Source organism: Erigeron canadensis, chromosome 9 (assembly GCF_010389155.1).
Source record: "Erigeron canadensis isolate Cc75 chromosome 9, C_canadensis_v1, whole genome shotgun sequence".
Lineage (NCBI taxonomy): Eukaryota > Viridiplantae > Streptophyta > Magnoliopsida > Asterales > Asteraceae > Erigeron > Erigeron canadensis.
Window position 1 is genome coordinate 19,769,775 of NC_057769.1, and position 22,966 is coordinate 19,792,740.

Below are 22,966 nucleotides of genomic sequence, written 5' to 3' on the forward strand. Positions count from 1 at the left end.
ATTAAAGTCTTTGTTTGCGGTTGTATACAATATAACTGACGCCCGATATACAATCAAAATTTTGACTTTATATGTTGGACAAAGATAATTCAAATAGCATCAATATTAGCTATGGCATAATAAGAGTGGCAATAAGTAAATGGGGAAACGAAATATAAGAATAATAATTTTTTAAAACCTCTACAATTACTATACCACAACAAGAAAACTATAACGAATACAGTTACACTTTTTAAAAAAAAATAAAAAATAATTCTCATTATAACTCAGTGGTTGAGCACTAGTTTTACATGTTGTAGGTCTCGAGTTCGAAAATTGGAAAGGGTATTTGAGGAAATTTCACAATAAAGTCTTCTAGTGAAACAGGTTTGAGTCGTGCAGAGGAGACAAGGTTTTATCCCAATTAAATGTCGTGCCTTCGGGCGGTTTAGTTGGGAGTTTTTCCTCCTACTAGGTATTGAGGGTGAGAGGGCTCTCTAGCGCGGATCTGGTTAAGACAACGTAAGTTAAATTCCCTGTTGCAAGCAAATGATCCGCACCAAAAACTTAGAAGAAACATTAAATACTAAAAGAAAAAAAAAATCAAAAAAAACCCATCTTGAGTTAGTAACGAATTTTTAGGATGATAATTGATGAATTACAAAAATACAGATCATTTATATTTGGTATAACTAACACATTATATAAAGGATGGCATTTCTATGGTAATTAAACATCACTCCCCATGTATAAGGATGGAAGCTCAAGCTTTTTTCCGAATCACGCCTCTATCAGTTTCACTAATGCATAAGAAGTCATTAACCATAATTGTTAATAAAGCACCACCACATGTCACGAAAGAGCACCACCGTGTTTTAGCATTCCATACCGCCCCTACACGAGAAAAAGATTCAAGAAAACGTGTCGTTATTACCGGGATGGGTGTGGTCTCAGTGCTTGGAAATGATGTTGATATATTCCACCAGAGACTCTTAGCAGGGGAGAACGGGATAACTTTAATAGATAAATTCGATACTTCAAACCTTCCAACAACGTTTGGGGGTCAGATTCGTGATTTCTGCTCAAATGTGTACATTGAAGGCAAAAATGACCAAAGAGTTGATGATAGTCATAGGTACTGCATTATTGCTGGAAGAAAAGCTCTTGAAGATGCCGGTCTTGGTGTTTGTGAACGCTCCAAGGTTTTTGTAGTCCATTCTACAATATATGTACATGTTTAAATGTTGAAAAAGATATGTTACTGTTATTATTTTTCATGATGTGCAGATTGATAAAGAGCGCGCAGGTGTACTTGTTGGAACAGGATTTGGAGGTCTATCCTCATATTCTGATACTGTGGAGTCTTTCATAGAGAGTGGTTGTAGGAAAAGAAAATATGTTTTCTCACCTTATGTTATCAACACCGCTCCGGCCTTACTTGCTATTGATATTGGCTTTATGGGACCAAACTACGCGATATCAGCTGCTTGTGCAACATCCAACTATTGCTTGTGTGCTGCTGCAAATCATATCCGTGAAGGAGAGGCGGATTTGATGATTTCTGGTGGCGTGGAAGCATCATTTGTTCCATTCGGAGTGGCATCTCTTGCAGCCACTACAGCAGTCTCAAGAAGAAACCATGATCACCAGACGGCTTCAAGACCATGGGACAAAGATAGAGATGGCTTTGTCATTGGGGAAGGTGCTGGAGTTTTGGTAAAACCAATTGAACTCACATTTAATGATAATTGATTGTTTGATCATAAGTTTTTGTAGTTCATTCTAGCTGCTGTATATTATATGAATATATATGTTTATTATGATTTCCTTGCAGATAATGGAGAGTTTAGAACATGCAATGAGAAGGGATGCACCAATACTTGCTGAATACCTTGGAGGTGCAGCAAATTGTGATGCATATCATATAACAAATCCACAACCCGATGGGTTTGGTGTTTCATCTTGTATCCAGAGCAGTCTTTTGGATGCTGGTGTGTCTATAGAGGAGGTACTTCATCCGTTTCTTGGTTAATTTGGTTAAAATGATTTCAACTTTGAAGTCCTGGATGCTAAACACCAGCAACATCGATGAACCAAAAAAAAAAATCATAATGTTTTCTAAATTATGACAATATATATGATTAAAATGACAGATTATTCTCAACCCAAATTACACTATAGTTAACCAAATCAAGTTACGGAGTATCTTATTTCCATCACTCCATCAGATAAAAATTTTTTCTCTTAAATTACTTGTTGCACCTTTCCGGTTTAACTCATTTTTTTACTCAATTTCTTCACCCTATCTTTGAATCCTTCACTTTGCTACAGTTGCTCCAACGCCATGAATAACTCTTTGAACTCATTCACATGTTGAAGTGGGTTAGTACCATGTCAATATAGTTGTTGTTAAAAGCAGTATTGGCGTACCATTTAAGTTCATAAGAAAAAAACAAAGAATAATTACCTACTTGTCAGGTAAACTATATTAATGCTCACGCAACTTCGACGGTGGCTGGGGATGTGGCTGAGGCTAAGGCCATCAATAATGTATTCAAGAATACAAAAGAACTTAAAGTCAATGCCACAAAGGTGAATTTCTTCAAGATTGTTTATATCTCAATAACATCAACTTCATTTGATATCTTTTTTTTTCTTTATGTTTTAGTCCATAATTGGACACTGTTTGGCAGCAGCAGGAAGTATAGAAGCAATTGCTACAATCAAAGCAATACAAACAGGATGGTTGCATCCTACCATTAATCAATTTGTATGTGATACGTATAATCCTTGTCACATTCATATCATCCTTATTATGCACTGATCATTACCTTTTACCAACAATTGCAGAACTTAGAACCCCAAGTAGAATTTGACACTGTTGCAATCACAAAGCAACAATATGAAATCAATGTTGGTGAGTTCATTTCCGTTTCAACCTTATTTGGTTTCCATACATATTTAATCATACTAATTTAATTTATATATAATGCAGCAATTTCAAATTCATTTGGTTTTGGTGGACACAACTCTGTTGTAGCATTCTCAGCATTCAAAGGGTGATATGATCAACAAGAGCTCCATAAATTTCATTTCATATCTAGCCATTGAATAGCCCATGGGTTACATGTTTTTTGTATACTAGTATTTAATCTTATTCGTCGTTTCTATATTAAGGTGTTTTGGAATGCCGGTTTGAATCGGAACTGAACATGAAATCATGCGGGCCCACTTATTAAGTTAGTTTCTCATGCCACTTTGAAAGAGACTTTCCACTTCCCTTTTTCTTCTCTATCTAACAGAGCCTATAAGGCACTTTCTTATAGCCTTCTATACCTCGCCGATGCTAGCACCACCTGTGTCTACGCTCGCATTCGGGCTGTTTGTTCCAACTTTGGACGCGCATTTTGTGTTGGTGGTGGGTCCCTTTTCGTGGATAAAGTACATTAAAATAAAAAAAAAGGCTTTTTGGTACCATATTTAAAACTGACGCTAGTTTTAGTTTTGAGAAAATAACATCAATACCCAATTTTTTTAAAAAATATATTAATTTACCCAACTTTATTTGAATTTTCACAAAATACCCAACAAAAACGCAATAAAATACAAAAATCGCATAGAGTTTCCCTAAATTGTATAAAGATTATCAAAATCGCAATGAGATTGTAAGAATCGCTATGAATTTTGGTAAATCGCACTGAGATTGTGTAAAATTGCAATGAGATTTTTAAGTTCATTATGAGTTTTATATATTATTTATGAGATTCTTAAGTTCTTTATGAGATTATAAGTTCTTTATTAGATTTTATAAGTTCTTAATGCGATGTATAGGTTCTTTACGCGATTTATATGTTCTTTATGCGATTTATAGGTGATGTGTAAATCATGCAAAACCTAGCACAGCGGAATCAAACAATAACAACAAATAAATATTTTTGGTATTTTCTGGGTTTATGAAACAAACACCAAAAACAAGACAATAAACTTAAAAGGATAGATAAAAGAATTCACCACCAAGATTCGTAAAGGCCAAGCCATCAGAATCAAGGATAAAGGAAACACTCTAACCCACCACTATGTTTGATAAAGATCTAGTCACCACAAACACAGATAAAGGAATCGAAGATTTAAAGACCTCACCACTAAAATTGATAAAGGACGAACCACCACAATTATAGATAAAACCACCAAGATCAAAGATCTATAAAGGTAAATGAAGATTTTTAAGAAATAGAGGTTGCTTTATTAATTTCATTCAATTCAATATCAAAAACTGATTTTGCAATGAGAAATAAAGCTTCTATTTATAGCCACAGAAACTATTTCCTAAGAATTAACGAAATAATAATAAAATAAACAAATGGCTGTCATGGATAAAGGACAACCACTAATTTATTGGCCAATAGGAAATGGACAGACAAAGCTTCTAGAAAGATTCCTTCTGCGCATGGACCCACAAACGGTTAGAAATAACGTTGTCACTCCTTCCTTCCTTCTTCTTGTCAGCAACTGTCATTCCTTCTTTATTGGACCCCACGAACACGCGTCAGAACTAACTTTCTAAAGGCAACTGGAAAAACTGAAATCTGGACTTCCAATGGAGACGTACATCTGGAGCATCCATCTGGAGACTGGAGCTGGTCATTGAAGTGCTTCAGTGAAGAACTTTACTGATGGAATTCTAATGGTCGTATCTGGAGCTTCCTGCCACTGGAGAAGTGTTATAACTAGTGGCTGAACTGGTTTAGTGAACACTTGTCTGAAGTGGGCTATCGCTAGCAGAATAAACATGGCTTGTTCAGATGGCATCACTTGCTCAGAATTCTGATTCAGTTCAAATGACCCCTTCAGTTCAGAAACGGACTTCAGCTCAGAATTTATCTTCATATCAGAATCTTCTTTTATCTCAGAAATTCCCATCAGTTCATTTGACTCGCTCAGTTCACTGGTATCGATCAGTTCAATGAATCTGGTCATTTCTGCATCATTCTCCCCTTCTGAAGAAGGACTTGTCCTCAAGTCCTCGTGGTACTCATCCTCCAGATAAGACATCAGATCTCCAACATTAAAGGTACTTGAAACGGCCATTTCTCCAAGTAGCTCAACCTTGTAAGCGTTTTCACCATATCTTTCCAGAATCTTGAATGGTACTTCGGCTCTGGGCATTAACTTGTTCTTTCTTCTGGATGGAAACCTTTCTTTTCTCAGATGCACCCAAACTAAATCACCTGGAGCAAAACTGGACTGTTTTCTGTGCTTGTTTGCTCTTACCTTGTAGTCAGCATTGGTCTTCTCAATTCTGGCCTTCACTTGCTGGTGAATTTTCTTGATTTCTTTTGCTCTGGCCTCTGTTTCAATACTCGTTTTTGGTTCAAACAAAAATGGAATCAAATCAATGGGAGTTAGTGGATTGACACCATAACAGATTTCAAATGGGGATTTACTGATAGAATAATTAGGAGCTCTATTGAAGGCAAATTCAGCATGAGCAAGCTTCAGATCCCAATCCTTCAGTGTCTTCTTTAGCAGCGAACAATTCCTTAAAAAATAAATTTGCCACTGCTGAAGCATCATTTGTGGTGTTGCAAGCCATTTTTGAAAATCGATCAATAACCACCATTAATGAATCTTTTCCTCGGGGAGTTTTGGGCAATGCAACAATGAAATCCATACTAAGATCTTCCCATGGCTGAGTTGGAACTTGAAGAGGAGTATACAACTCTTTGTGAAAAGTTGCCTTCGCCTGGTGACAAGTTGGACAAAGACTGATGATATTCTGGACATCCTTCAGTAAACTCGGCCAGTAAAAGTGTTCAGTGAGGATTTCTCCAATTTTGTTAATGCCAAAATGGCCAGCTAAACCTCCTCCATGTGCCTCCCTTATTAGTAAATCTCTGATGGAACCTCTTGGAATACACAACTTACCATTTTTAAACGAGAAACCATCCTGAACAATATATGGTCCTTTCTGGTGAGCTTCAGTGAGACGATCAGAAAAGTTTGGATCAACAGCATACAACTCCTTAATGAAAGAAAATCCAAGAACTCTTGCTTCCAGAATTGATAGCAACGAATATCTTCTAGAAAGTGCGTCATCAACAACGTTTGCTACTCCAGCTTTATGTTTAGAAACAAATGAATAAGATTGCAAAAATTCCACCCATTTTGCATGCCTGGCATTAAGCTTGTGTTGACCATTAATAAACTTCAGTGCTTCATGGTCAGAAAATAAGACAAACTGTTTTGGCTTCAGATAATGAGACCAGTGAGTAATAGCTCGAATAATTGCATAAAACTCTTTATCATAAGTGTTATACTTTAGTTTAGAATCATTCAGTTTTGCACCAATACCTACACCATTGGCGTCAGACTCTAACTCAAACAATTGATCAAAATCTGGCAAAGATAGATCTGGAGCTGAACTAAGCTTTTCCTTCAGTGACTCGAAGGCCAACTGGGCAGAATTGGGCCAATCAAACACACATTTCTTCAAACAATCAGTAATTGGAGCCACAACTGTAGAGAAATTCTATATAAACCTTCTACAAAAAGATGTTAGTCCATGAAAACTTCTTACTTCAGTGATGGTATTAGGAACTGGCCATGATCTGATGGCTTCCACTTTGGAAGGATCCATGGAAAATCCCTTTTTTGACACCACTTATCCAAGGAAAATTACACTTTCCACCATAAAATCACATTTCTCCAGTTTGCCATACAACTGGTGTTTTGTCAGTTATTCAAATACACTTCTTAAATGATTAACATGTTCAAATACACACTCCCCAACCGACACCGTTGTCCACACCTGAGCATTCTCAGCATGGGCAACACATTGAAATCTCCATTCCTTCTTCTTCTACACCTCCTCCAGTTTCAATCTCTGCTGCTACTGGTCAGGTAACTGGTGAGGTTTCTCTTAATTTGCCTCTTCCAATTGCTCCAGTAGGCCTTGTTGCTGGTCCAGTGACACTTTCCCTCCGTCACTGGACAGTCAGTTTGTCTCATTCCAAGGCGATATCCGAAACCTACTTACAAGGGTGGAGGATATTCAAAAGACAATTAACAAAAACACCAAGTCCATCTCCAGATACAACAAGGACAACTTAACAAATCAGAAGGTTGTTGATCTGGGGATCAATAGATTTGCAACAAATGAGGACTTGGTGTTCAAGAAGCTCAATGAGTTTGTCAGAAGCTGCAACGCATTAACAGTTTCATTAAAAGAAGCTTTTGACCTTACTCAGACAAATGTCTCCACCTCCATCTCCAGTTTATTGGGAACAACTGTCAGATCATCTGAAATGGATCTGAAGGAGATAGAGAGGCAGGTCAAGGAAATATTTAATAGACCTGGCCTTAATATGGTTGAGCTTGGGCAAAAAATGGCCACTACAGTTGGTCAGAAGATTGAGGATACACTGTCTGCCAGAGAAGATGAATTAATTAAAAAGGTAATGTCTGAGATTGCCAAGATACCCCCTCCTCAGGTTGATCTAGCCCCATTAACACTTGAAATCAACCAGTTGAAGGGTGCTATAGATACTCTGAACAACTAAGTGTCATCTCATACCACTTCGATTGACAAACTGGTCAATGAAGTGGAAGACTTGAAGAAGAAAGAGAAGGAAGCACCAGTTGCACAGGCTGGTTTCTTTCCTGATATGGCCAAACTGATAGAAGAATTGAAAATGAGTCAAGATCAAACTGTTGCAAATGTCATGACTCAATCTGGAGAAACCAACCACCTGTGGAGATCCTTCAGAATGATGTGCACCATATTCAAAGAGTGCAAGGACATGCAATCATGGCAGCCTTTTGACCGCTTGCCCAGTAGCAATTCAGACTAGGAGGCGGTTTGAAAGGGTCTAGATGCTGCCAAGGGGGAAAGAAGCACTGTCCTTGCACCCAGATTGCCAAGTTGAAGCAGTGCACGTCCATTGGTTGAAAGACAAGTTGTTGTTACTGGAACTGAGGTCAGTCAATAAGTGATTGGAGAGTTTGAGGATGTTGGTGATAGGGGGAATCTTGATAAGGGCAAAAAATTGCATCTGATGAATCTGCCCAACCGGCCACTGATATACCACTCCTAGAAACTGGTAATGTTGATTTGCTTCCTCCAATAACTGAAAGTGAAAGCAAAAGACTGGCAAGAATTGGTGAAGGCATCAAAGAAAGAAAGAAACAAAGAAAAGCCAACCGGTTAGTTGCCAGCGCACAATTGGAAAGATTAAAGTTATTGGATATTAGTGATGCCAAGTTGTTGGGTATGTCACTAAAGCAATATCAAAGGGTTAAGAATGATGTCAGGATAGTGGACATGTTGAATGAATTGCTTGCAATTGAACTGGATAAACACTATCCTAATGATGAAGTGGAATTTGATGCCAAAAGTTTAAACATATCAGTGGAGAAGGCAAGAGAAAGTAGAACTGGTGGCATACAAAGAAGATTGGAGAATGTGAACAAAGTGGTGAAAAGGGTACTTAACCCACCCAACTCCAAAGGAAGACCAAAGCCTTTGCCAAGAGATGCAGATCTAAGGACTTGGGTGCAACCAACTGAGGCTACAACTGAAGATGTCAAAGCTGCTGTGCAGAAACCGAGTACCGGCCAGTTGAAACTGGTAAATGAAATTGAAGCAAGAGAATATCTGGTCGATGTACAACAGCGAAGACAGTATACCGGCAAGATTGTGGAAGTGCAAATGACAATCAAGCCTAGGACAAAACATTTTTATGTTGGGGTTAAGTATTCCAATGGACCAATGGTTTACACTGAAGATCCAGACATTCACCAGTATGGCCATGCAGAGCATGTGGAGATGCTGAGCCTTTTGGAAGGAAAGCAAGTGAAGAACAAGTTTGAAAGGGGTTGGATTTTGTGCTACAAAGTCTTATCAAGTTCAAAGAAAGTTTGGAAGAAAAATTCAACTTTGATGAACAAGACAAACAACCCATATTTCAGGACAAATAGGGGGAATTTGTTAGGTCCAGATTTGTCCAGAAATATTAGAAGTCCAGTTGCAAAGTATAGTTTATGCAACAGACTTCCTCTAGTCTAAGATCTGACCAATACATCTGAAGACCTTCCAATTGAAGTCAAAGACATCAAGTGGAACAAAGAGAATGTCAACCATAGCGAAGCCGAGTTGACTTTCTACTCAGATCAAGAACTGGAGAGTATCAGTGTAAAGTAGTTAAAAAGCTTTACACTGATTTTGAGCAAGACCTTTATGTTTTATGCACCTTTAGTCTGACATTATCTTTTCTTCACGATTAAAGTACAAAAGTACATAAAGCAGGTTGGATAAAGTAACTTTAATGTCTCACTTTATCTAGCATTTTAAAGGATTTCAATTTGAAATCCTTAAATGCTTTCAACTTTATTTGAGCGGCAAAGTTGGAACCCCGATGACAACTTTGCCTATAAATAAAGGTCTTTGCACAACCAAGAAACAACTTTGCATATTCATACATTGCAGCATTCTTGGTGACTTGTGCAATATTCTCTCAATCGTAAAAAAGAGCACTTCACAACTTTAAGTGTTTCGATTGTTAAGGAGAATTTCCAAGTTTAGATCAGTTGTATTTCATAGGTTGTTAGGATATTTACATTCATGTATTATCTTGGTTTCGCAACAACCTTGTGTTTTATTTAAAGATAATAAATAAAATACACTTGAAAGTTACATATTGTCTCACCAATTACTTTACAAGTTCTTTATATTACTACATTGTATTTATTTATTCTTTTGTCACCTTAATAAGTAAACTTCTAGTTGGTATACTGTTCACTGCAACTGGTCACATCCAGATACAGTGAACGTATTGCAAAGTATCTCACCATCGACATAGAGGTTTCTTCAGTTAGTACCATCTCTTGAGTTGGGACTTATAATTAAAACAATAATCATTCTTATGTACTCCGCCTCAATTCATGACTGAGATACATAACTATGATTTATCATAAATATTTAGAAATTCTTATGACCATTTAGTCATATCAATTTCAAATACGTCACATTATTGAATTTTACTTCATATTCATATGAAAATATTGACTAGGTACTCCCCTTGAAGTCATAAATGTTTCCATAACTATATGATCTAAATAATCAATTTATAACAAACCTTTTACTTACATATATATGTTTCTATATCTAAAGTTTCAAAAACACATTTGAAAACTTTTCATATTCAAACATAATACTTATGTCCAAGGTTACAAATACATATTAACCTTTCACATTCATATAAGCATTTCTATTTATAAGGTTTGCAATATATCTATGTCAAAGATCACATTCATATATTTCAAAAAACTTTCAAATTTAAACGACATATCTATATCTAAGGTATATATAAAAACTTACTAGCCTTTCACATTCAAACATTACATTTCTATCTCTAAGGCATTATATAGTCAATAACCTTCTACATTCACCTAACGTCTATGTATAAGGTTTTACATGACCTTCTACATTCACATTAAGTCTATGTCTAAGGTTTTACGTAATCTTCTACACTCAAATATCTACTTTGTAAATGTGAAACCTTGATCTTTCACTTATAAAACATAGCTATCATCATCTTGTTAAACTGTATATATAATACTACAAAAACCTGATGATCTTAGCCTTGTGTTGAACACTCCAGTCTTTTGCTCAAAAATCCTTCCTTAAGATTGACTTCTCTGCAAATACACTGAAAAAGACAATTTTGAGACAATAAAAATTTTATTGCTATACCCGAAACTCGATCGTCTGAAACTTCAGATTTGATCAGCAAACAACAAACTCTCTGTATCGTCATGGTAATCAACTAATGCACCATAGCTCGTTGTAGTTCTCCCTCTCAACGATAAATCCATCCTAACTAAGCATATGCAATCTTCCTTCTTGGATCTATTGCTCGAGTCCCTGCTGGCCTTGCATAATCCGCATATAATAGAGAAGTAGAGTTTTCAACGATCAACACTGAACTAATTAACTTCCATGAAAACTAGAAACTTTGTAGCTTGAATCACAAACTGCAGGAACATAAATCATGTTCTAAAAGCAATACACAAGTGTCCATATCTCCATAACTCTAACTGTTTCTTCTGATTACTTTCAAAATCTTCAGATAAAACATGGAAAACTACAGCTTCTTGTGCTTACACCTGCGCATACAAGCTCAAAACAGAAAACTTACAAAAATAATGTTATTCTTCATGATTTCATCACTATGATAGCAATGACTTATGTTGATATGATTACGACTGCTAGTGGAGCAATAGCTACTAGTGAAGAGGTGGTGGAAGTGTTTGTTAACCATTATGTTGATTTTATTGGTTGTGCAGGTCGTGTTGCTCATTTGGATGTTGCTAATCTGTTCAGTAATACTTTATCTATTGTTGAAGCAAATGATATGATTCGACCAGTTTTGGATGAAGAAGTAAAAGACTCTATCTTTTCTATGGGAGATGATAAATCTCCTAGTCCGGATGGATTCTCTGCGGCTTTTTTCAAGAAGGCCTAGGATGTTGTAGGCGGTGATGTAACAACGGCTGTTAAAGATTTTTTTCAGATTGGTAAGCTCTTAAAAGAGATAAACCATACGGTCATTTCCTTGCTGCCCAAGGTAACTACTCCTTCTAAAGTTAATGACTACAGACCAATTTCGTTATGTAATGTGGTGTATAAGTGTATCTCCAAAATCATTGCCAACCGTATTAAAGGAAGTTTATCCAAGTTAGTTAGTATCAATCAATCGGCGTTTGTACCTGGTCGTAAGATCACAGATAACATTCTCCTCACGCAAGAATTGATGCATAACTATCACCTTGATAGGGGAACTCCAAGGTGTGCCTTGAAAGTTGATATTCAAAAAGCTTACGACACTGTTGATTGGAATTTCTTAAAGACAATTTTGTTGAGCTTTGGATTTCATGAAACAATGGTATATTGGATTATGGAATGTGTGGCAAGCACTTCTTTTTCTATAAGTATTAATGGATTGTTGCATGGTTTTTTTAGAGGTAAAAGGGGTTTAAGACAAGGTGATCCTCTATCACCACATCTTTTCACTTTAGTTATGGAAATTCTCACGCTTATAATCAAAAGAAAGATTAATACTACTGATTCGTTTGATTTCCATGCGAAATGTGAAGAGCAACAAGTGATCAACTTATGTCTCGCCGACGATTTGTTCATTTTTATGAAAGCTACTGTTCAATCAGCCGAGGTGATCATGAGTGCATTGGATGAATTTAAGGAGTGCTCTGGTCTCGCTCCAAGTTTACCTAAGAGTGTTGCTTATTTCTGTAACGTGTTAAATTATGTTAAATATGACATTCTTAGCGTGCTACCGTTTGAGGAAGGAAAACTGCCAGTTAAATATATTGGAGTCCCACTTGTGTCCACTCGTTTGTCTTATAGAGATTGTAAGGAATTACTTGAACGAGTTCAGAATAGAGTTGCAGATTGGAAGAATCGTTTTCTTTCCTTTGCTGGAAGACTTCAGTTGATTAACTCTGTCATTTCCTCGCTTCATAACTACTGGTTGACAGTGTTTATACTTCCAGCTTGGGTCATAAATGAGATTGAGCAGATTATGTGAGCTTTTTTATGGTGTCAAGGTGAATTTAAACGTGGAAAGGCTAAAGTGGCTTGGGATTCAGTTTGTTTACCAAAAGATGAAGGTGGTCTGAATATTAGAAGAATCGAACCTTTTAATGTTGCACTTATTTCTGCACATGTTTATAATATTCTTACTCGGAAGAAATCGCTTTGGGTTAAATGGATTCATTCTTACAAATTGCGAGGGCACAACTTTTGGGAGGTCCCATTCCGAGGAAATATGTCTTGGAGTTGGCGAAAGTTATTGATGGTTCGTCCTCATTCATAGATTTATGTGGTTTAAAATTGGAGATGGTTAATCGGTGTTTGCTTGGCATGATTATTAGAACAATAGGTCTCCATTGTCTACTGTTTTTTCAGCAAGAAGTATAGCAAGTGCTGGGTTTAATATGTCTTCATCTGTTGCTGATATTATGGAGGGCAATAGGTGGAAATGGCCTCCAAGTTGGAACGATTATGTTCCTAAGTTAGAATCCCCGTCTCTAACTAGTTCATCAGATTCTTTATTCTGGAGAGATCGAGATGACGTGTTTCATAATTTCTCAGTTAGCTTGGCTTGGGAAGATCTTCGCTCAAGAGCTGATCGGGTGAGCTGGTCTAACATTGTTTGGTTTGCAGGTCAAATACCGAAGCATGCGTTTATCTTATGGCTTGTGTTCATGAAGAAGCTCAAGACACAAGATCGGATGCAGAATTGGGACATTCAAGGAAGGGATCCTAATGAACTCAAATGCCTACTTTGTAATACTCAACAGGATTCCCATGGTCATCTATTTTTTGATTGCCCGTATTTTTTCCCAGGTTTGGAGTATTGTGAAAATGAAGGCTAACTTAAGGAATATGGGATCTAGTTGGGACTCTATAACCCAACAATTTGCATTGTTTGCGCACAAAACAACGTTTCAAAGTGTAGTTGCAAAGCTAATTTTGGCGTCGGTTGTTTATTTTATATGGAGGGAACGGAATTCACGACTTTTCAAAGACAAAAAACAGCAGCCCATTCAGGTGAGTGAAGCGATTCTGGCTACAGTTAGACTGAAGTTGATTACTTTCAGATTTAGAAGAAAACAACATGTGGAACGATGACTGGAAGAATGGAGGCTTCCTAGTTCTCTCATTATTTCTTCTTAACGTCTTGCTTTGTTAATAGTCGTTAGAGTGATTGTATCTAGCTGCTAGTTGGATGTTTGTTAGTTGGTTGAGTCAAAACCACATTGGTGCGTTGTAAACTCTTTTTTTATTCGACTTGACAATTTGTCTAGTCGCCTGCTCTTTCATTTAATATATAACCAGGGTAAAATCCTTTACCTAAAAAAAAACTACGGAGACATGGGGTCACCTTGTCGGAGCCCTTTCTTACCTTTGAAGAATCCATGCAAGTTACTATTAATTGATAATGGGAATGAGGTAGTAGTAACACATGTCATAATCCATCTGATCATCCTTTCGTGAAATCCAAACCCAATCAGCAAAGCTAGTAAGAAATTCCAATCCACTGTATCATACGCCTTTTTGAATATCTATCTTAAAAGCACAGCGAGGGGGACCCAAATCTCTATGATAATTGTGCATAAGTTCCTGTGTCAACAATATGTTTTCTGAAATTCGACGCCCAAGAATGAATACCGATTGATTAACACTCACCAGTTCGTGTAACCCTTCCTTTATCCAGTTTGTAATAATTTTGCTAATACATTTATAAAGAGTATTGCAGCACGAGATAGGGCGATAATCATTAATATTAGAAGGGGTTGTCACTTTAGGAATCAGAGCAATGATGGTATGGTGAATTTGCTGAAGCATCTTACCATTTCTAAAGAACTCATGATCCAACCACGTCCCAGGCACCTTTGAAAGACGCTGACGTGTAACCATCTGGTCCCGGTGCTTTGTCTTCTCCAATATGAAACATGGCTATGCGAATTTCATCATCCAAAATAGATCTCACCATAGAGTTGGCACGACTTTGACTTAATGTTCTTTGGAAGATATCATAGGGGAAAGCAAGAGAATTTGTATCCTCCATGCCAAGGAAATTTTTGTAATGTACTAATGCCAGCGGAGCATCTCCTCCCTCATGAAGCACTCCATTCATATCCTTTATGACTTCAATTCTGCTTCTATGATTTTTACACTTCTGGGATCTATGAAAGAATGCCGAATTTGCATCCCCAACCTCTAACCATTCAATCTTCGCCTTCTGTTTTAGGAACCTTTCCTCATCTAACCGAGCTTGATGAAAATCTTTGAGGCAAACAACTTCATGTTCATGTAAGAGCGGATCAAAAGGATCATGGTCAATAGATATTTGGGCAACATCTAATTTTGCACATAGCATATCAACACGAGCATGCAGATTTCCCATGTTTTGAAGCATTTTACGCATGGGTCTCTTTATTGCTTTTAATTTTTGTGTGACCAGAAACATAAAATGTCCAGCCATTTCAGTTTCCCATTCCTTTTTCACAGCCTCAAGAAAACCATCCTTATGAATAAGAAAGTTTGGAAATTTAAACGGTTTTGGCTTAGCTCTTGATATAGATGGCAATTTTAACACACACGGAGAATGATCTGATATTCTATAAGGCTGAAATAATGCACACGCAGCAGAGAAATCATCGATAAATTTCATGTTGCCCGTAACACGATCAATCTTCTTAAGAAGACATGTCCTGCGTTTAGGTTTCTGACTCCATGTGTAATGCAAACCAAAATTGTTAATGTCCATAACTTCAATCTCTTCAACACATTCTTTGAAATCCTGCATACCAGTAGTAATGTTTGATGAACCTGCTGAGCTGTCTTCCAAGTTTAGAGAAGAGTTAAAGTCACTCATAATAACCCATGATTGGTCCCGGACAAAGGTCTTATGCTTACACAAATCAGCCCATAACGCTCTTCTCTCTTTGTAGTAATTATGTGCATAAACAAATGAGCAAAATAAGACTTTTTGTTCCTGCTTGAAAATTACTTGTATGCATTACCTGATCAGATTGAGAAAGCACCAAAAGGTCTACCACATCCGTATTCTATCCTAAAATGATACGTGTTCCCTTCGTACAGACACCACTATTTGGCGCCCAATTCCATGTTCTACAAATCTTTTTACAAATATCAACCAGACGACTAACATCTACATGAGACTCCATAATAGCACATATATTTAAATAATTATCATGGATCACATGACGAACCTCCTTTTGTTTCAGAGGTCGGTTCAAACCCCTTATGTTCCAGGAGGCTATGCTACCCATAAACCACATTTTGTACGAGAGTTCTTGCCCCCTCCGTGGTTATTTTCTCAACAATGGCTGGCTTCGGTGTTATACCCTCAAATATTATCTCGTCCTCCTCATCATCCGAGTCAACATCAAAGTGTTCATGCAGCTTTTTTCGCTTCTCCAATTCCCTTCTTTCCTCCTCCATTGTTTCAACCATAACCGGTTCTGTACAACCCTCTCCATAATCATTTAGCACATCATATGTATTTTTGGTGAGAATCAGCCCTTTTGAGGTGCTTGCTTGATCAGTATGTGTTTTTGGTTTCACCATAGGTCGATATTCGAACTTAGGTTTCTATTTTTGGACTGGAAATCCTTGCCTTGCACCTTTCTTTTTGCCAACTAGCTGAAATCCATCACTGTCCACCTTCTTCCCAGCTTTAGGTTGCTTTTTAACAGCTTTTGCACATTGATCATCTATATGTCCATAAACACAACATAATGAGCATCTAGGAGGTTTCCATTCATACTCAACTTTCATAAATTCCTTCGTATAACCATCACCATCCATATCAGGAATTTCAATAGATAGTTCATCCTTAAAATCATAATTTGCCGAAATTTCTATAAGTGCTCTTGCATAACTACTACGGCCCCACGACTCAGTACACATGGCACTTGTATAAGCATCAAGTTGTTTCGGATTACCAAGCCTAGAAGCAAGCATGCTTAAACCATCGTCTGAGTAAGTTGCAATCGGGACATTATGGATTTTGGTCCATACTACCACCTCCTTTATTTCTTCTTTTTTGTAGTTTCACATTTGGGGACCAAACCTTTAAAAACAACGACATACCTCGAATTGTCCATGGTCCTCCTTCAAGTGCATTCTGCATACCATTTTTATCCACGAATTTGAAGAAAAAGAAACCATTTGCATTCATCATTACTTTTTGCAAACCAAACTTCTTCCAATTCATTTTGACAAAGTAATCAACCACCGGGTATGCAATTCTATTGCCAAGAAAGTAACCAAACAAAGTATTCACAAATATGTCTTGCACTTGTCAGACAAATTCCTTTGGTAGTACTACATCAACACCTTCTTTTTCTACCATATTTTCAAATTTCCTGAAGTTTACCACTTTTTTAATGGAGCCAGCCTTAAGTTTCGCAGCATAAGAGCTAGTATTATTCACTTCTTTTGCAGCCCCAGTGTCATGCACCTCTTCACCATTCTTCCTACCATCGTCTTGGAGACCCTCCAATGGTGTTTGCAAAACCTGTTCAACCTTTTTTGTTTCATCATGCACAGCAGGGTTAGAATAACCCCCACTCATGGCTGTATGCACCATCAGGAGTTTCCATGGTGGACTCATTGCCACCACTTGATGGTTTCTCATCATCCTTACACGAATCAGAACCAACATTCATCTTTCCATTAGGACTATTAACGACTAGAGTTTTGTTTGGCGATGGAGGATCAGTACTTTGACTCCCACCACCACCAGTAGTTTTGCTTGGCGATGGAGACCCATTTTTATGTTTTTTATTCTTTTTCATATCGGTATTATGGGTAGGATTTTCAAAGGATTTCTTCAAGATATCTAACTTAGCACGAAAACTATGAATATCAGAAATATCATAAGAATCCTGTAAGTCCCAACTCAATAGATGGTCTCTACTGGAGACACCTCTATGTCGATAGTGAAGTTTCTTTGCAATACATTCACTGAATCTGGACGAGACCAGTTACAGTGAACAGTATACCAGGTTAATCCAGAAGGTTTACTTATTAAGGTGACAAGTTTAAATAAGTAAATACAATGCAATAAGAAAATAACTTGTAAAGTAAAGGTGAGACAATATGTATTTTTCACGTGTATTTTATTTATTAACTAGTAAATAAAATACAAGGTTGATGCGGAACCAAGATATTACAAGTATGTAAATATCCTAACAACCTATGAAATACAATTGATCTAAACTTGGAAATTCTTATTGTCAATCGAAACACTTAAAGTTGTGAAATGTTCCTTTTAGTGATTGAGAGAATATTGCACAAGCACACCAAAGTATTGCAGAGTATAATTTGCAAAGATGTGAAATTGTGTTGTGCAATGGCCTCTATTTATAGGCAAAGGTTGACATTGGGATGTCAACCTTGCCGTACAAATATGGTTGAGAGCATTTAAGGAAGTGTTTACTTTTCCTTGAAAATGCTTGATAAAGTATGACAAAAAGGATACTTTATCCAACCTGCTTTATGTACTTTGTACTTTATACAAGGATAATATCTATTATCCGGGTAATAGTACATAAAGCAGTAAAGGCCTTTTTCTCGTAATCAGTGTAAAGCTTTGTAAGTGTAATATACCAGAAATCGTTCGTGTTCAGGTGCGGAAGTAAGGTGTATAACAATCTTGGATGTGTGTGTTTTAGTGTGTGTAATGAGAGAGACGATCTGTGTGTGGAAAGCTTGGGAAATGATATTAGGTAAAATGTGACAAAAGGTCACAAAAGGTTAAGGCTTTGAGGGGTGTTTATACTCTAAGTAAAATACATAAGCTCTCCCTCAACCTTATATTAAATATACAAATTAACAATGTAAAGAAATACAACTAAGCACTATTTTGAATTTTTAACATTCTCCCCCTTAGTGCTTGGTTGTCTTTCATTGGTTCCTCCTGTTTCTCCTCCTTCTTTTCTCTGCTCGTCTTTTCTTGTTCTTTCTTTTCTTGTAATCTTGAGCTGCTTTTGATATTGATGGCTTATCATTCATAGAACTCCAGAAAGCTCTTTTCTTGTAACTATTCCAAGAGTCATTCCAATACCTCTTAGGAATGAAATGCCAATTAGCACCTTCTGGACGTTCATCGGGCAATCTGATGTTATCTTGAAAGTTAACTGGAGGAATATTGAGGACCTCGTTCATGACTTGGATTCCAAAGAACCCATGAACCTGTCTCAGTATGAATAATTCCTTTTCTTGGTCTAATTGTTCTGGCAGCAATAAGATCTCTAATCCTTTGACGCATATCAATTGTCTCTTGGATCCTTCTTATGTGTCTTTCTCTCTGAATCTGGATTTTTTCATTTTCACAAGGATCAGGATTATCATGTATGGCTCTGAGGAAGAATAAACAATATTTCAAAGTGCCATATGAATACTTGGGAAAATCAGATGCACGAACAAAGATTTTTCCTCTGAAGCTGTTAATGAAAACAAATCCATCCAATTCTTCAATTGGATCTCCAATCTGATAAGAATTCAATTCATATCCTCCTGCTCTCTGATTTGGTCTTGTGAGATTGATTCTTCTTGTTCTCCTTTCTAGACCAATTTGGAAATCATTAAACTCATAATATCTGATTAAAGCCTGAATGTGACTCTTCAGAGCTTCATAAGCAATGAGTTGATCTGGAGACTTTGTAATCAAATGAGCATACTGATTGTAGAGAAAAAGGATGTCAGAGATTGGCAAGTATTGGAAAGATTCTTCATGAACAACATAAATGTGACCATCAGCTCTGCGAACTCTAAATCGGACAAGTCTTTGGTTCTGATACTTGATAGGAGCAATCAATGTTAACACTCTTGTAATCGGACTCTGGAACTGATTATACCACTCTTCACTTCTTACTGAACTTTCAGCATTCATCATCTCTAAGTATGCATCCCTTTGATTTTGATGTCTGAATAGAAAGAATGCTCTCAACCTATTCAAGGTCATGTTGAGTCTTTCCTCAGGTGAGCAATAAATTGGGAAGGCTCTTTCTTCAATGTATCTTGCCCTGCATACTAACTAATAAATCAGGGAATGATTGTTGAATTGGAATAGTTGTGGTAGATATTGATGTTGGTGAAGCTGGAATTTCTGGGGTGTTGGTGATGTAATTGGGGATGATTGAATAATCGGTGGTGTTGATATGATTGGTTGAGAAGAGAAAGGAATAACAGTTGTAACAGTTGAAATATGAGGTGTAGAAGGTGTTGAAATTGGAGTAACAACAGATGAACCAATTCTAAGTGTACCACTAGTAAGCAATCTACGTGGTGATGAACTGGTTTGAGCCATAGGAAGTTTACCAGTAATAGTGTATCTTGAAGCACGTAATACACTTTCTTGTCCTTGTTCAATTCCTTCAACAAAATGAGTCACTAAATTACGAACAATCGGTGAAAGTGTCATAACAACTGGAGATTCAGAGATCGGAGTATGAGGAGTAACAGAAACTGGCACATCAGTAGTTCCAAGTGGTTCTACTGAGTGACCTGACGACATCATCACTGTCACAGGATTTCCTGTTGGTTCAAGAGTTTGAACAACAATTGATGATTCGGCTTCACAACCAGAATCTTTTGGAAAGTGGACAAACATAACACCGGTGTCACTTAGATCAACCGTTAAACCCAAAGCACGAATAGCCGCAGCAACTGCTCGAGCTCGAGAGAGTTCAAACTGTTGCTGAGCCAATTCAGCTACACGGGTGCCTTCGTTCAAAGCTGGCATAATGTTAGCAATGGAAGGACTTCCAAACAATCCTCGAGAGGGCACTGAAGCCGAGCTCTCTATGTTTGTTCTGGCAACATCACTTAGATGTGCAAATGGTACAACAATCAGTGTAAGTGTCCTAGGGGTTCTAGACAGAAACGATAGGCAAGAGAGGGGTAGATGTCTCTTTATCTTCAACATCCACAGTCTCTGAAGGAGTCTGGGATGGATTACGTGGATTTTGCCCATGCTGAAATGAGACGTCAGTCCGTTAAGAGACTTCCGAATGGCTAGAGGAGGTTTGACCTTGCAAGAGTTGGGAGCTCTTGTCTTCTATCCTAGGTCGAACCCGGCGAGTATATGTGGTTTGGACTAATGGAAGGCCAACGTTTTCGTTATACCTTATACCTAGCCCGGACCTCTCATCCTCTCTAACATTTTCGACTCCTCCCTCATTTCCTCCTTGTTCCTCCGGGATGTCCATGACATCATCAGCAAACTGATTGGCTTCATTATCAGATGAATCAATATCAGAAACAGCCACATCTTCTAGTTCAACATGTGTAAAACGATCATACTCAAAGCGAGATCTTTTAAATGTTTTCTTTTTGATATGAACAGGAATGGACTTCCTGCGGCCTTGAAAGTATGTCGGTGGAGGAGATAGCAAAACAGTTGTAGATATTGTTGATGAAGGAATATGAGTCGGAATTGATTGTGATTGAGGCATTGCTGGGGGTTCAGAGGTGATTATTTCTGGAAGTGGTGTTGATTGAAATGGTGATAAATGTCTTTGTGGTGATGGGGTTCTTGGTGATGGTGATCTTCTGATATTTGAAGTTTTAGGAGGTGGTGATCGGATAGGTCTTGGAGTCCCAGACTCAGAGATAGTATTCTCAGAAGATGTAGGAGAAGAAGGTTCAACTGGTGTTTTTCTTTTCAACTGCTTTTTCTTTGAAGAACTTCCCTTCTTCTTCTTCTGTTGATGCACTTTCTTACTTAACTTTAACACAAACATTTCTCCTTTCTGTTTCTTACTCTTTGGCCTACCTGAACTGGATTCACCCTCACTCTCTTTTCTTTTCCTTTTAGACCCCTCACTTGGCAACCTATGCACAACTTGGGTAGGAACCGGGAGGCTTTCCGGTCCCAGATTTGTTCTAATCCAGTCCAAGTATGCCTTCTTAGCATCATCAGAATCAGGAACCATATCAAGTAAGAATGATGGAGTCAGATAAGAATAGTTAGGAATACCAGAGTCTCTAACAAACTTGAAAGGATGAGTGTTTCAAGAAGTCTTGGAATATGCTTCTTGTTCCTGATTATACTGCGAACAATTGTTGAGAGAAATCTGATGAATGGAATGTACTTCTTGGGAACAGATATTTTTCCATTTACTGCAACTATCAGCTGATCCCAAAGAAGTTGAGCAATATCATAGTGCTGATTGAACACAAACCCATAAAATATGTACAACATTGTCTGGGGCATGTTATCCATTCCTCTTGTATATGGATGAAAACAGTTGCTGAGAACATAAAACACATAGTACCAAATTCTTGGTAACTTCTTCAGCTTGAAATCAGTTGTTTTTGTCAAAGGACCGTCATAGCCAAGTGATATCAAGGCAGCAAACATTACTTCATTTGACTCAAATGTATCATAATCATTTCTCCCATTTGAGTTTGCTTCTGGTAGCCTTAAATATCTTCAGATATCTATTGTTTCTCATATTGATGGAATTTCCGGCTGTGAGAATTTCTTCAATCGATTCATTAATGGCAATCTCTTCATCATGTCCAACTTCTTCTTGATGATCCATTATTTTTATATTTTTCTGATTTTAAGACATAAAACTTTTAACACACACAGAAAAATAATATTTGAATAGCAAATAACAAGGTTCACACAAACAATTTATATAAAATACAAGGATGTTCACAAAGGCGATCAACTCAGTGTATCCTTTATAAATCATTTGTAATGATAAAATAAACACAGAATAGTTAAACACATATTTTCCATATATAAATTTACAAAAAAGTTCACAAAGGCGATCAATTCTTTGTACTCTTATATACTTTGATATGTATAGAACTTTGAAAATACGATATAATCATATAAGTATGATATATTTGAGAATAATAAGGAAGTACACAAAGGCGTTCGATTCCTCGTATTCCAAAATATATGACAATTATATGATTATACAAAGAAATTTGTCACACCACACAAGAATAAAAGGGAAATAAAAATTTAGAAAGGAAATTTTTTTTTCTAAGTATAGAAAATCAGAACGATCTAAATTTGATCGTTCTGAGTAAAACTCAGTTAAAAGGAAATGAAACGATCTAAATTTAGATCGTTTTGAAAGCTTTTAGGAAAAATAATGAAGTATGGAAAACTGTAGGTGAAACGATAAAAAAAATCGTTTTAAACCTTTATTTGAGAAAAAGTTTAAGTATGGGAAAAAGGAAGTGAGATTGTTTTAAGTTTCTCATGAGAGAGAGAAAAAAATGTTAAGTATTGGAAAGAAAGAGTAAAACGATCTAAAAGAGATCGTTTTAGGTTTTGTCAGTAAAAAAACGTTTGAAGTGAAGAAAAATGAAACGATCTAAATTTAGATCGTTTTGGAAAAATTTTGAGAA

At 37.0% G+C, this 22,966-nt stretch overlaps 4 protein-coding genes across 4 annotated transcripts; 2 read left to right on the top strand and 2 right to left on the bottom strand.

Annotated features, from left to right (window-relative positions):
- Nucleotides 1-764: 764 nt before the first annotated feature.
- Nucleotides 765-3,165, top strand: LOC122582675 (3-oxoacyl-[acyl-carrier-protein] synthase I, chloroplastic-like). The gene is made up of 7 exons (XM_043755102.1): nucleotides 765-1,181; nucleotides 1,267-1,695; nucleotides 1,814-1,987; nucleotides 2,458-2,571; nucleotides 2,648-2,749; nucleotides 2,830-2,896; nucleotides 2,975-3,165. Exons 1-7 carry the CDS (start codon nucleotides 783-785, stop codon nucleotides 3,040-3,042), a joined length of 1,353 nt encoding a protein of 450 aa, XP_043611037.1. The 5' UTR covers nucleotides 765-782; the 3' UTR covers nucleotides 3,043-3,165.
- Nucleotides 3,166-4,620: 1,455 nt separating this feature from the next.
- Nucleotides 4,621-6,616, bottom strand: LOC122583313. The gene is made up of 3 exons (XM_043755731.1): nucleotides 6,557-6,616; nucleotides 5,594-6,508; nucleotides 4,621-5,499 (listed from the first exon to the last, which is right to left on the bottom strand). The coding sequence occupies exons 1-3, from the start codon at nucleotides 6,614-6,616 to the stop codon at nucleotides 4,621-4,623; spliced, it is 1,854 nt and encodes a 617-aa protein (XP_043611666.1).
- Nucleotides 6,617-12,760: 6,144 nt separating this feature from the next.
- Nucleotides 12,761-13,431, top strand: LOC122583314. The gene is made up of 2 exons (XM_043755733.1): nucleotides 12,761-12,851; nucleotides 12,962-13,431. The coding sequence occupies exons 1-2, from the start codon at nucleotides 12,761-12,763 to the stop codon at nucleotides 13,429-13,431; spliced, it is 561 nt and encodes a 186-aa protein (XP_043611668.1).
- A 992-nt stretch (nucleotides 13,432-14,423) lies between these two features.
- LOC122583315 lies at nucleotides 14,424-15,437 on the bottom strand. The gene has a single exon (XM_043755734.1). It carries the CDS (start codon nucleotides 15,435-15,437, stop codon nucleotides 14,424-14,426), a length of 1,014 nt encoding a protein of 337 aa, XP_043611669.1.
- Nucleotides 15,438-22,966: the final 7,529 nt, after the last annotated feature.

Coding starts and splice junctions, on each gene's coding strand:
- LOC122583313 (XM_043755731.1), bottom strand. CDS start 6,616: ATGGATCCTTCCAAAGTGGAAGCCATCAGATCATGGCCAGTTCCTAAT. Junction 6,509..6,556: donor TTCCTAATACCATCACTGAA/GTAAGAAGTTTT, acceptor AGGTTTATATAG/AATTTCTCTACAGTTGTGGC. Junction 5,500..5,593: donor GAAAAGATTCATTAATGGTG/GTTATTGATCGA, acceptor TCGCTGCTAAAG/AAGACACTGAAGGATTGGGA.
- LOC122583314 (XM_043755733.1), top strand. CDS start 12,761: ATGGATTCATTCTTACAAATTGCGAGGGCACAACTTTTGGGAGGTCCC. Junction 12,852..12,961: donor GTTGGCGAAAGTTATTGATG/GTTCGTCCTCAT, acceptor CTGTTTTTTCAG/CAAGAAGTATAGCAAGTGCT.
- LOC122582675 (XM_043755102.1), top strand. CDS start 783: ATGCATAAGAAGTCATTAACCATAATTGTTAATAAAGCACCACCACAT. Junction 1,988..2,457: donor CTGGTGTGTCTATAGAGGAG/GTACTTCATCCG, acceptor CCTACTTGTCAG/GTAAACTATATTAATGCTCA. Junction 2,750..2,829: donor ATCCTACCATTAATCAATTT/GTATGTGATACG, acceptor CAACAATTGCAG/AACTTAGAACCCCAAGTAGA.
- LOC122583315 (XM_043755734.1), bottom strand. CDS start 15,437: ATGAGTGACTTTAACTCTTCTCTAAACTTGGAAGACAGCTCAGCAGGT.